Source organism: Caretta caretta, chromosome 22 (assembly GCF_965140235.1).
Source record: "Caretta caretta isolate rCarCar2 chromosome 22, rCarCar1.hap1, whole genome shotgun sequence".
Lineage (NCBI taxonomy): Eukaryota > Metazoa > Chordata > Testudines > Cheloniidae > Caretta > Caretta caretta.
The window spans coordinates 15,168,277-15,182,276 of NC_134227.1; the positions used below are offsets into that span (position 1 = coordinate 15,168,277).

General features: G+C 43.4%; 1 protein-coding gene and 1 long non-coding RNA gene across 2 annotated transcripts in view; one reads left to right on the plus strand and one right to left on the minus strand.

The window, feature by feature from the left end:
• Positions 1–287: 287 nt before the first annotated feature.
• The window catches only part of LOC125625509 (uncharacterized), a 79,768-nt gene continuing 66,055 nt past the window's right edge, over positions 288–14,000 (minus strand). Inside the window, exon 8 of the long non-coding RNA XR_012665790.1 lies at positions 288–2,032. This is a non-coding gene — a long non-coding RNA (uncharacterized LOC125625509). The remainder of the gene's footprint in view (positions 2,033–14,000) is intronic.
• CLMP (CXADR like cell adhesion molecule) overlaps positions 3,598–14,000 on the plus strand; it is a 71,667-nt gene continuing 61,264 nt past the window's right edge. The window contains exon 1 of the mRNA XM_048827662.2: positions 3,598–4,031. Coding sequence (XP_048683619.1) covers positions 3,878–4,031 — 154 coding nt within the window. The 5' untranslated portion in view covers positions 3,598–3,877. The remainder of the gene's footprint in view (positions 4,032–14,000) is intronic.

Consider the following 14,000-nt stretch of genomic DNA (forward strand, 5'->3'; position numbering starts at 1 on the left):
ATGTCTTACACTGAAAACCAATGCTGTTCTCTCGGATCCATCTACGTTGCTGTTTGAGAACCAGCAGCCTGTTGGGCCAAGTGTGATGGGAGAAGTTCTGAAGGAATCCAGGTTTCAGAGTAGAAGCCGTGTTAGTCTGTATTCGCAAAAAGAAAAGGAGTACTTGTGGCACCTTAGAGACTAACAAATTTATTTGAGCATAAGCTTTTGTGAGCTACAGCTCACTTCAAAGAATCCAGTTTCTACTCAATGCACAGATGAGACAGACACCGCTCCCTTTTAGCGACTGTTCCATTTGCCCGCTAATGATGGCTTTTGCTATTTGTCTCCACTAGTTGGATATGCCATTTAAAGTTCCTTTTTTGTCATTGTTACAGGGAGAACAGCCGTATAGTAGACAACGAGCCAAATTCTGCTCTCGTTTACATCTGTGAAATCAACAGGAGTTACCCAGATGTAACTGAGAGTCAAATTGGGCTGTTTATGTTAACAAAGCAATGGGAAGAGGGAGGATTCTTTATACCTTGGGTACCAATCACCATCACTTTTCTCTGATGGAACCCATGTGTGTGTCAGCACCTGCTGAGATCAGAGTAGCTACATTTTCCTGTCAAACTCATTTCCTGTCCTGAAGTAAATATTTAAAAAGCCCCTGTCGTCGTGAAGAGCCAGATTACAAAAGTCCTTGAAGGACAGGAAGGAAAATGTGTAAGGGCTACATTTTCTCCCCAGTGCTGGATGTTTTCATTTTAGTGACGGTGAAAAGTGATGACCTGACAGACCTGGAGACAGATGCCTTTGTTCCAAAGAACATGTCCAGCGGCAAGACAAGCTACACTCTCTCTACCTCGTTGATGTACCTCAACTCTGTCCTGTTGGGACCTCTCTTAGGGGCCGTTGAGCAGCTCTGACATGCTAAAGAGCTTCAGTTACTACTAAGCTGGGCTGGATCCGAACTGATGGTGTAGCGGTAAAGGGCTCCCAATCACCTAAAAAAAGTTCCCTGAGCCACAGGGGCAGTTAGCAGAGGAACAAAAGAAATGCATAGGAAATACTCATTGATCTGTATTGGACTGTGCATCTTTGATCTTGGGACATTTCTGTAGGCAGTTAAGCATGGAATTTCCAAACCTGAACACAAAGGCCTGAGACACAGTCTGACCCAAACCGAAACTTCAAAATGAAAGAGAAGAACCCGTGGCAACAGCCTCATGGCTTACAGTGTACATTTCACATCAAGAAAAGAGACCTTTAATTCTTTCTGGGCCCACCTTTGCAGCCAGTCCAGGACTGATGGGAGCAGAGTGGCTGCACAATCCACTCCTCCAGGTGGGTGAAGCTTTTAAAATAATTTTAAATGATAAGAAGTGCTCTGCATTGCCTGTTCTCTTTCGCTGTGGAGGTGTGAATGCCCAAGAATGTTAAACAGTGATAGACGATATCCTGGTATTATAGCAGAATACAGCATTAATCTGAAGTACTTTTTATTTGTATTGCTGTAGCACTAAGAGTCTCCATCATGGATCAGGACCCCAGTGTGCTAGGTGCTGCACAAACACAGATGAAAGAGACTTACCCTACCCCAAAGACCTTACAATCATGGCTCTCATTACTGAAGTATCTGAGCACTTCATAATCATTAATGACTTTACAGTCATAACATCCATGTGGGGTTGGGAAGTGCTATTACCCCACTTTACTAATAGGGGACTGGGGCACAGACAGACTTAACGACTTGTCCAAGGTTATACTGGAAGTTTGCGACAGAACAGGAAATTGAACCCAGATTTCTTAAGCTCCAGGTTAGTGTATTAGTCACTGGACCATCATCATCTCTCATCTAGAGCATGATACCCACTTTCATAGCACTGCTCATAAGAGTGAAGGTTTATCCTGATGCAGTTGGCCAAGATTTTTTTCTCCTCATTGTGGTGCAATGTGTTGACTCTTCTGGCCATTCCCCAGGTAGCTGCATCTCAGTGGTGTTAGAAGTGACTTCTTGATGTGCGTAACGTGCTGTGGATGAAAATTGCTGAAATATACACAAACGCATACAACATTATCATTGTGGTCACTGCAGTGAGATTATCACTCACTTTCTCTTACCACAGCACTAGAAAACTTCATCTAGCTCCCGCAAGAGAGAGCATCCAGTGTAGACATGGGATACAATTTCAAAAGTGCCTAAGTAACTTAGGAGCCAAAGTCCCACTGCCTTTCAATGAGACTTTGGCTCCTAAGTATCCAGGCACTTTTGAAAACTTTACCCACTACCCACATTTTTGAATCCATGGGTTCCCACCCATTTGTGCATCACAAACAGGTATCAGGGTGATCATAAACAGGTCACCAAAAAATGGTTTCCATTGTAACAAGAGCTAATGGGATGGAAAAGGCTGAAAAACAGCCTGTTTTGGTGAAAATCTTTCAGTCTTTTATGATCGAAAAGGAGAAGAGGCACAAGTCCAACTTTTTGTTTCCTTGCAGGTCACCTTTGAGTAATTTGAGCCCGATCCTGTTATGTGCTAGTTGCTTCCTGTGCAGGGCTGAGCACACCTGACATGCAGTGAGATCACTGTAGGACAGGTAATGTGCATGCAAGAGCCAAGCATTATTGTCTGAAGGGACTAACTGACTGATTTCAACCTATGGATATGTTCTCATTCGATCAGATCAGTGGAGACTGCATACTGGTGTGGAGGACAATGATGGGGTATTTACTATGAAATTCTCCTTCACTGGCTGTTTCCAGCTGCTGCTGAGGTGCAATCTTACTGCAGGAATGGAAAAACTGGTGGTAGGATCAGCAGGGCTTCAACTGGCAGTGCTGTGACCCCACCGAGACAGTAATTTAAATCTAGGTATCAGAACGAGGGGGGAAAAAACATCTGTTTGTCTAGATGCTCAACTGCCGTAGTGATGACTGACTTTATAAAGATCTAGGGACATACATTCTGTGGCCTTCATCATTACAATATCTGGTTGTCTTCTATTTGTCCCTCTCCCTGTCAGCTAATGGCCAGCTCCTGCAAAGAGGTTCACATGGGCAGCATCTTGCACCCCATATGGAGCCCTGTTTAAATCAGTGGAGCTCCATGCAAGCCCCTGCAGCTCTATCTGCAGGATCAGGCCCTAACAGCCTCTCCTGTTTGCTCTCTGTGGCAATCAAGCAAGGAGGAAACTCACAAAATCAATCAATTTTTCTTCAGTTGTTCTGCTTGGTTTTTTTTTCTCCTTAGGAAACTAATACTGTGCTTTCAAAGGGGGAAAAAAACAACACCACCACCACCCTGGGAATGCCCCTGAGTGGGGATGTAAATGTGAATTCTGCAGCTTCTCTGCTGACAATGACACTTGTATGTTTGTGAATGTCTGTCTATTTATCTAGTGCATGTATTTTTTCCAAGGGAGTCTTTGTCTCTGGCCCTTGAGCAACGAGTACCTAATTTTTCCAGGCTGAATGTTGACTGTCTCCAAACGTAACTATTTTGACACCAGAGAAGTCTGATTGTTTCCCCTCAGAAGGTAGAGCTGCATTATTGCCAGCAGTACGTCTCACCCACATGACTGGCCTTCAATGCTAATCCCAGCTGATGGTAGGGAGGGGCTGTCCTGGGAGGCAGCCATGTGGTTAACATTGTGCACAGTATTTTTTTCTCCTCTTCTCTCCTTTTCTTTTCAGACATGCAAAATTGTTCCATACAGCCATAGATGTGTCTCCCTGCTGCACTGCCTCTATCTTTTCTCTTCCAGAAACTCAAGGCCCTGAATTAGCAGGCAGAGAGATCTAAAATCTGCTATTAAATCTGGATGGAAACTGGAAAGGAGATGAATAACAGAAGGCAAGAAAGAGCAAAGTTGGCTATTTTTCTGGCACATGGATGCAATTACATTCAGTGCATTCCAGAGGCGTTCCTTTGAATTCTGTGCAGGTCTGCCTACCATTCCTGGGAGAAAGGAAGAAAAAGGGAGGAAAAGTCTCTCTCTCTCTCCTGGAGACGGAATGTCTGCACTTTCCATCCTCTTTTTAGGTGAGTGGGGCTTTTTTATGGAAATGAAACTTACATTTGCTTTCTCTGGGCAACAGAAAATGCCACAGGGACTAGCAAAGGAGAAGCTCTTGCAAAGAAAAAAACTTGTAGCAAAGTCTGAGTTTAGAGACTGACTGGCTTAATTTTGTTGTTGGAGGTTTTTTTTTTTGTTCTTGTTTTAATTATTACCAGGTTTGGGAATGGGAGAATTTTTAAACCTGATTTTGCTTTTGTATGTTTCAATCAAACCCAGTCATTATAGTGGAGTTATTTTTGTTTTTAAAAGGTGCAGCAGTTCTAAGCCATGAACTATTTAGGGGTTTGACTCTTCTTGACAAAACAAAGGTGAAGAAAGTGTCTTTGTTCGAGGGATGGTGTCAAATTTGTTTAACTTTATTTTGTTTCATCCAGGAATTTTAATTTCAGGTTAAAAAAATAAAAAGAGCTTATTGTTTCCAGTAGATGCTGCAGACAGCTCAGATTAGAAACAGATGCGTTAAAGTGCAAGTGGAAGGGAGGTGGGGGAGAGAGATGGGGAAAGGGAGGAGGAGAGGAAGGTAGAGAAAGGCGACGAAGAGAAGGGGGGAAGTGAGACAAAGCAATATGGGATGGAGAGAGGGAGAAGAGAAGGGGGGAGACTGAAGGATGGAAAGGAATGAGGGGTAAAAGAGAAACTGGGGAGAGAGAGGAGTGGAAGTATGAGAAGGAGTGAAAAGAAAGAGGGAGGCAGAGGACAGGAAGGGAAGATGAGTGAAAGAATGAATGGAGGAGAAAGGGGTAAGAAAGGCAGAGAGATTGGAAGGAGGGATGTTTTATTAAAAGACGACCTCTGGAGTAAGGGATTTGCAGCCCTGTGGTATTTGAGGGACCTTGCCTGAGCGACAGGCTCTGAAGCAGACCCTGTCTCCAGAGGCTCCACAGTGCAATGAGTGAGCCTCTGCCTCCATTCCACTCACTAGATTGCACTGACAAGCAGACAGTTCAGCGAAAAATCTTGTGTCAGGGCCGGACATGGGCTGTGATGGCTGGATCCCTGCCAGCAGACTGAGGTTGGGTGTGAGGGCAAGGTCTCCTCCTCTCTGGGGAGCACGGGGGTACCACAGACTCTGAGGGGCAGGTCAGAGAGCCACCACAATGGCTTGAGATGGGAAGATGAAGATGCTGGAATGGAAGGTCTTGTCTGCTGAGGCTCATAGGTCTGAAAAACAGACTAGTCAGCATTCTAGATAGGGCTCCAAGAGACGTGCGACCATCAGTAGAGCTGGCTGAGTAATAATCCCAACTCATGTGTTCCATTCATTTTCCCCTGCTCCATCAATTGTTACATACATTAATTGCGAACAAAGGTTTTCGTCACTCGAGTGTAAGGTTTCCTCAGCGGGGACGTGGGCTGGAGTGCCAGAGACTGCTGGAGGCAGCTCAGAGACGCTGCGAAGTCTGCAGCAGAAGTGCGAGTAGGAGCTTGTCCCTTCTGCGCATTAGCCTCAGCCCTTCTGTCTCCACATGCTGAGGGTGTTCGAGAGACTCTGATAGTCTTTACCCCAGTGCCTTTGGAAGGCCATGTGCTAACAGCCAGGCTCCTCTGAAAAGGGTCAGTACTGGGTCTGCCATAGAACCACTACCATATTTGCACTACCTAGCCTAGTTTTATCAGTGGTTAAAGTTAATTCAAGTAGCAGAGGAAGACAGTGCACTAGCTGAGGAGGAGGGGGAATTGTGCAGAGCACTGCTTGCCCCAGCCAGTGGGCGGAAGGGGGGCAGTAATTTCCCCCCACTTTAATCACCGAGTCTTATTAAGGTGGCTACACATGTTGGACGGACAGGAAGACAGAATTCAGCCTTAGCTACATTTATACTTCGCATTGCTGTCGCAACCCTTATCCAAGAGTCCCAAATAACTAATGCTTATTTGCATTCTAATAGTTTCTAGAGGCCCCACTGTGCTAGGTGCTGTATCCGTGCAGGGCTCTAACTATAGATACATACAACATTTGCATCTGCATCCAATCCGCAAACATGGTCAGTGTATGGATATCCACAGATTTGAAGGGCTCTACCTATAGTGAAAGATGGTCCCTGCCCTAAAGAGCTTATAGTTTAAATAATCATGAATGAATGAAGTCTTACCATCCCTTTGTGAATCTTGGAAGTATTGTTACCCCCATTCTGGAAGAGGGGTAAGTTAAGAGACTTCCTCATGATCATAGCAGAGATGGGAATAGAACCCAGTTCTCCTAGTCCTCTCATCTCAGCCACAAAATTGCCCTGCACCTCTTTTGTCCTTTGTCTCTTCTGCCCCCACTGTACCTGCTCTGTAGATAAATAGAGAAATTCAGTCTTCAGGAACTGTAAGTCCAGCCCCTTATTCACTAATAATATGCTTCAGAGAAAAATAAGAAGGGACCCTGGCTCCTCTTCTTGTGATCCAGACAGCGGGGTGAGATACAGGGAGACTGGAGAACCTCATTCGCTAGCCGAAAGCAATCCACTTGTAACTATGTTTTTGAAGCTCCAACAGCCCACTTCTCTTCTCACTGTTAAAGCAAAGGGAATAGCTTGGGATAGCATTTGAAAGACACAAGCAAGGGCTGGGAGGAGTGTAGCCGAGGGGAAGAGAAGCACAGCTTGGTTTTCCGTTATTATTAAAAGTGTCTATAGCACTGCCAAGATGTGCTGTGCTTTACGGACAGGATGAGGGATGGTCCCTGCCCCAAAACAGGCTAATGGAGATAAACCAGCAGTTCGGGTAAAGATGGGAGGGGAGTCAATGGTGAGAAACAGGAGCAAATGACTCTTGGAAGAAGGGAGATTTAAAGAAGGGAGGTTGTGCTCTTAAAAGAGAAGAGTAAGAGACTTTTCCAAGTATGGGGCAGAGCATGAGCGAAAGGCATGAATCAGAGAGTGGGTGGAGGGAACAGCAAAAAGAGAAGTGGGACAAAAATGTGACGTGTTTCTAGCTCTGGAGGCATCGGATTCCAATCTTAATCACACGAGAGCTGGTTGAAAGTTTGCTTTCAAATTGTGTTGTCAACAAAAATGGCTTTTGGATCAAAATGTAAATGTCTGTGGGAAATGTCCATTTTTGATGACTTTTCTCAAAAACACTGTAATTTTTTTTCACCTCTTTGGCAACTAAAAGCTGAAAACAATCATCCAGTTAAGCAAATATTTTCAATAAAACCAAAACATTTTGCTTAAATGACTGAATTTTTTGGTGCCAAAAGTGAAAAAATTCAGTTTTGAGATTTTTGGGTTTTTTCAGTGAAAAGCCCCCTACCCCCTCACCCAATTGTAGAAAATTTGAGGAAGACGAAAATGGTTTTTTTGTTAATTTTTCACATGAAAAAAAATCATATCAGTTTCACATTGGTATAATTATGTTGACTGCAGAAGACTTACTTTGGATTTACAATAGTATGAATAAAAACAGAATGAGGACCTTCAATGTACCCAACTGAAGGGAACATGGTGGCAACATTTCACTAGAGATGAATGGAAAAATTCTGCCAAAATGAAATTTCAGTGGAAAAAGAGGGTAAAGGGGAAGTCTTTCTGCAAAAATTGTCTTCCATTTTCCAACCAGTTCCAGAACTGTCATCCCATTGAAAAATATTCCCATTCAAAAGAAATTCCTTGTAAAAATGTGCATTAGTACATGCAATTTTTAGACATTTTGGGTCAAATTCAGGCCTGGTGTAAGTGGCTGCAACTACCTTAACTTACACTACAGCTAAATTTGGCCCCTTTATCTTGGGAAAGGTTTCGTGAATCACAAAGCTAGAAAGTATTCCCAGGTGCTCCATACTAGAGACATAACAGATGTTGGCAACCACACTGGCTGTGTCTAGCTTCAGAGATAGGTGGGTTCTAGACCCAAAAGAGTATAAGATTTGCCCGACCAGATCAGATCATTCATCCATCTAGTCTAGCATCCTGCCTCTTACAGTGGCTGAGACATGATGCTTCAGAGAGATGTGAAACCCACCCTAATGTCCTAAGTGCTGCTGCATTGTTGTATGGCAAGAATACTTACAAATCAGTAGATAAACTGCCTCATAGATCTGCACAGTGGAGATAACCTCCCTGTCGGAACTTTAGCAATTTATTACATGGAAAATTAATCTGGGGGAAGTATTCATAGCTTCTTTTAATGTGACTGACCAGCTGGAGGCAAAGAAGAGCCAGCGCCATGTGACTAGTCTGCTCTCTGCTTGGGTCACAGCCTGAGAGCAACTGCTGTATGTACTATCTTTTGGGGGGATGTTGGAGGTGAGAGAGACAGGATTAGGTTGTAATGAATTTTAAGGGGACTCTTTATTTGGCTGCTGGACATGGACAGACCCTGTGGGTCTCTCTAGCTCCCTGATAAACTGATACAGTTAGTGTTGCTTCAAGGTGCCACACAGGTTCTCCCCAAGACCTGGCCTGAATTAAGCAGACATGGAAGGGACTACAGGGTGACTACACTACATTATACATTCTCCATAAACACCTTCTAAAGCATGAAATGTGATTCATCTTTATCATAATCTTGACTCTGACTTCCAAATACTCACTATCACTTAGCATCTTCAAAGCTCTTTACAAGTGCTAATTAATCCCCACAACACTCTCAGTAAGTATTGTTATCCCCATTTTACAGATAGGGAAGCACCCAGTGGGTAAGTAACTCAACCAAGGTTATGCAGAGAATCCTTGACAAAGAAAAGTTAAAACTAAAGCGGGTCAAGAATTCCTCCCCAGCCTGCCTCCCATGAAAAATAAAGAGTTTTGTGAAAAAAAATCTTAATTTTTGCGTGTGTTTTTGTTGAAAACCCCTAAAATATGCATGGGCGTTTGGTCTGTTTTCTGCAAACAATCCCCCAAATATCTCCATTTAAAATGATTTTTTGATGAAAACTTGAAAAAAAATGGACAAAACCCCCTAGAAATGTTTTTGGGAAGAAAAATATCTAGTTAACACTCTGGAACTCCTGGCAGGAGCACAGGGCTGGGACATATTAGATCGCACTTCAGTCTCTAGAGGCAACATGTGACACAACCTGACTATGTGTAATAAAGAGGTGTTTTTCTGGCGTCTGGTCTGATTTCATAGCACTGTGTTGAGCTCTGTCCACTGACTCTCTGATATCAAGGAAGTATTTCAGTGTTGTCCCAAGGGTCCACAGTTAGTGAATCAAACTCCAAGACTCCTGTAGTCTCGCTGTATGGAAAAAGGTTATGGTGAAAATCCCTCGAGGGCCAGGTGGCATGATCACAGCTGTCCCAGAATGGAGTGGGCAGGTCTGACAGAGGATGTGCAGTTTCTTATATACTCACCAGAGTTCCAGGATGCATCTTCTGGCATAAAATGGAGGCTTCTCTGATGCATTTAGGAACTGCATGCCTGATCACACACAAAGCAGATCAGGGGTCTGTCATAAAGGCTATACATCCTGCTCCTAGTGGGGGAAGTTGTTATTGGTGTTAATGGGCACAGGGAAGAGTTGTACATGAATTAACAGAGAGGGAAGGGTAACTCCCAAACTCTGAGTGACTCTGTCATCTCCTTTTCTCATACTGACAGGTTTCAGAGGAACAGCCGTGTTAGTCTGTATTCGCACAAGTACTCCTTTTCTTTTTTCTCATACTGTGCCAAATGCTCAGATGGTGTAAATTAGCATAGCCCCTATGATTTAAGCGAAACTATGCTAGCATACACCAGCTCTGGATCTGGCTTATTACCTCCAAACTAATCAGAATGGGGAATAGTCTTGGTCTGTGCTTTAGATCTATTTAATCTCTTCATCTCAGACATTGCTAATGCTCCCATCATTGCAATATATGTGCGCTACATGGCAGGGTCATCAGTTCTTCTTAAAAAATAAACTCTTCAGTTTATCTTATTTGCTGACATATCTTTCTTTCTTTAGAATCAAAGTCTGTGATATTTGCATGTTTGATAAATTAGGATTTGTTCGATATCCAACAGCACAGGCCTGAAGCTACACCACACCAGGCTGTGAGTGAGAAGATCTCATAAACTAGGCTAGGTCAGGATTTGGATGGGAGATCTGTGAAGGAAAGCCTAGCGCTAGAGAAAGATCTGCGAAGGAAAGCCCAGCGCTAGAGAAAGTGGTGTCAGAGACAGTACTGAACCAGCAGGGTGGTCTGGCATGCTGTGTTCCTGAGGACACCATCTTTCAGAGAGAACATAAAACTAGAGTTGTCATTATCTATTGTTAAAGATTCCATAAAACTTCTCACAAGGCTATAGTGTTGTTACTGTCAAATTCCAGCTGAGTACTTGCAGTCTTCCTACCAACAATTTTCTCCAGAAATTTCAACAGGATAAAATATTCTCTCTGTCTCCCAGATTGTTATGCTGATGTGTTTCACCCCAGCCTACTCCTGCACTATGTGATGGGGAAGTTATGCATCTTATATCCGTATACGTATTGTAAAATGCTTTGGGATCCTTCTGGATGAAAGGTGCTATAGAAATGTAAAATCATGTGATCTTAAATAGACCTGACTGCTGGACGCTCATTAAAAAGTTTTTTTTTGTTTGCTTTGCTATTAATCTGCCAGTTCATTAGTTAACTGACGAAAATCTTTGGATAACATCATGGTGCTATGAATATTCCATTTATTGAGTTCCTTTGAAAAGTTATAATTGGTAAGCATTAGCACTGTTGACACACTTTCCTCGTGCATCCCCATCTGTCTGTCTTTATCTACCTGTTGTCTCTTCAGAAAAAGAAAAGGAGGACTTGTGGCACCTTACAGACTAACAAATTTATTTGAGCATAAGCTTTCGTGAGCTACACGAATTGAGTTTATGCTCACATAAATTTGCTCGTCTCTAAGGTGCCACAAGTCCTCCTTTTCTTTTTACGGATACAGACTAACACGGCTGCTACTCTGAAACCTGTTGTCTCTTGTTTTCTACTTAGATGGTAAGCTCTTTGAGGCAGGGGCTATCTTTTTATTCTGTTTGTTCAATGCCTAGTGCAATAGGATGCTGGCCCATGACAGGGGCTGCTAAGCACTAGCACAATAAGAAGAAGAATGAATCTGAAGTAGCCACAGATATACATTTATGTCATGGGAAAGAACCTAAAGGAAACAAGAAAACATATACCAACTGTTCCATCCACCAATGATGTGCGTTTACATCTACGGTGAGGCATGGAAGCTATTTAACAGTACACAGTGGTGCGTGTGAAGATCAGGAAAGTAAGTGAAGAAAAGCAACCTATCCATTTGAAACTGCGGGGGCAATTCAAAGTGGCTGATGTAATTAAGTGAGTTGAAATCTGGTTAGACATCAGTTTTAACACTCCTTGTGAAAGGCACCACAGGACCTTTTATAACTGGTCTGAAATAGAGTAGAACTGGTCCAAAAGTCTCCGTTTATATATATTTTTACAGAAAATGGCCTTTGTATTCTAAGTGAAATTTTTTGTTTCATATGAAATTTTTCAAATTTTCAACAAAAAGAAATATTTTAAAAAATTGTCTTTCACCCCCTTTTTTTTCCCCCTCCCCATGTTGCCACTGGAAAAGGAGCACAAACTGGAATGCCAAAGGATTTTTACTGGAGGTAAAAAATCACAGGAAAAGAAAAGTTTCAGAGGAACAGCCGTGTTAGTCTGTATTCGCAAAAAGAAAAGGAGTACTTGTGGCACCTTAGAGACTAACCAATTTATTTGAGCATGAGCTTTCGTGAGCTACAGTGAGCTGTAGCTCACGAAAGCTCATGCTCAAATAAATTGGTTAGTCTCTAAGGTGCCACAAGTACTCCTTTTCTTTTTAGGAAAAGAAAAGAAAACTTTTCTAAGTTGTCCATGGAAAAACAACTGGGATTTTTCCATCACCCCCACACAGGCCCTTGCTTTCATGTCTCCTTTGTGTAATCTGTCATCTGTTTATGGGGTGTTGGCACTGTTTAGAAAGAAGCCTTGTGAAATTGCAGCACAACTTCCCAGAAATGTTCATCCTTGCACAACTGGCTCCTAAGGAAGGAGAGCTCTTTCTGTTTATCCTCATGATTGCAACAAATACCTCTGCTTCCCTCATGGCAAATACAGGGGTTTTACAAGGAGGACAGATAGGCTGGGGATTTGGGGATGTTTGAATCTTCAGGAATTGCCTGGGGAAAGAATGTAAACAAGCACCCTGATAAAGCTTTCAGTGCGTGTGGGAGGGACAGGATGTTAAAGTTAACTGGAATTATGCATGAGTAAGGACTGCAGGATTGGCCCCAATGTATTTCTTGCAAGAGTGTGTGTGTGTGTGTGTGTGTGTGTGTGTGTGTGCGTGTGCACGCTCATGCTCAGGTTCTGCCTCTGTGCTTGATCCCTAGAGGAAAGGCGTCTGTTACAGCACTGGCAGAGGCTTGTAGTTCAAGCTGCAGCCGTTACTGCTCTTAGTTCTGGAGGTCTGTGATTCAATCCACAGTGTGTCAGCCAAGATGGTGGCCATTGCTATATCCTCTGCATGCAAGCAGGAATGACTGATGGACGTGTGTGTGAACTTATGCACATGTGACTGCGTGTGTATTATGTGTGCGACTCCCTGTGTGTTTTGAGTGTGCTGGCACGTGTGTTACAAAGCAGAGGCATTCCGGCTGCAGTGTAAACTTGGCGCCCGTCCTATCTCAAAGATGAATGGGTCTTTTTCAGACGGGTTCTTCGTCCGTTTTTAGAAAATTGTTAGTTTCCAAAAGTGTCTCAGCAAAGAGGCTTGGGTGAAGTCAGGTCACTAGGGGTATGTCTGCACGGCAATTAGACACCAGCGGCTGGCCTGTGCCAGCTGACTTGGGCCGCAAAACTGTGGTTTAGTAGTTCAGGCTCAGTCGGGCTTACGGGGCTAGGGCTCTGGGACCCTCCCCGCACACGGTTATGAATACATACTCGGAAGACTCAAACGGAGGGGGATCAGGAAAGGTAACATCATGAAGCATGAATAATGGCAAAGGTATAGATTAAAAGTGTCCCCTAAGGGCTTCTTGCCAGCAATGGGAATGGGAATTAGCAGAAAAAAGGAGAACACAGTGTATTATTTCTCTCATTTACCCTGGCTATCATCTCCTCCCTTTTATACCTACCCTCCCTAACAGTACTGGCTGGAATGGAAGCTGTGACCGAGCGGCGCTCTAGTGGTAAGAGCACAAGACTCCAAGACAGGAGTTTTAATGTTGGTTTGGATGCTGACTCTTCCTGGGAAAGCCACTTATTATTTGTATTATTGTAACACCTGAGAGCCTCAGTCATGGACCAGGATCCCATTGTGCTAGGTTCTGTACAAACACTGGACAAAAAATGGTTCCTGCTTACAAACAGGAACAGCTTACAATTTAAGTATAAAACAAAAAATAACGGACGGATTGAGACAGACAGGTGGGGGGAAGACAAGTAAACAATGAGACAGTATTGGTCAGCATGACAGGAAGTGGTCTCAAAATGCTAGCAGCCAAACCCTTCTCAAGGTTTTTGTAAGCACTTAGCCTCACTGAGCTTCAGTTTTCCAATATGTAAAATGAGGTTGGTTCTCCCTTACAGATGGATTAATGTTTAGAAAGTATATTGCAGGTGGTAAATATGATGACTGGATAGGGTATCAAACAAGTTCTCTTCTGAAAGCCTCATCTGCACCTTCCAGGAAAGGGCTGGGTTGTTTCTGGAAGGCAAATGTTCTTCTAGCTCATCACCTGTCTTAAAGGGCAAGGGCAAGGGCTTCGCTTGTGTATGCCAGAATCCTTCTCCTGCAAAGATCATTGCACATTAATGGGTGCATTTCCAGCCTGGCTTCCTTTTTCTCATATGTAGATTATCCCCCTTTTTTTGTGCCTACAAAATGAATTTTGGGCACAAATCAGAGTGTGTGTGGTTGCAGCCGATTTGTCCCCGCAATTGACTAGGGAGAGAGGCAGGAACTCAGATCTGAGCCTGTAGTTTGTCTGTGGAAAAAGGTCACTGCAAATTT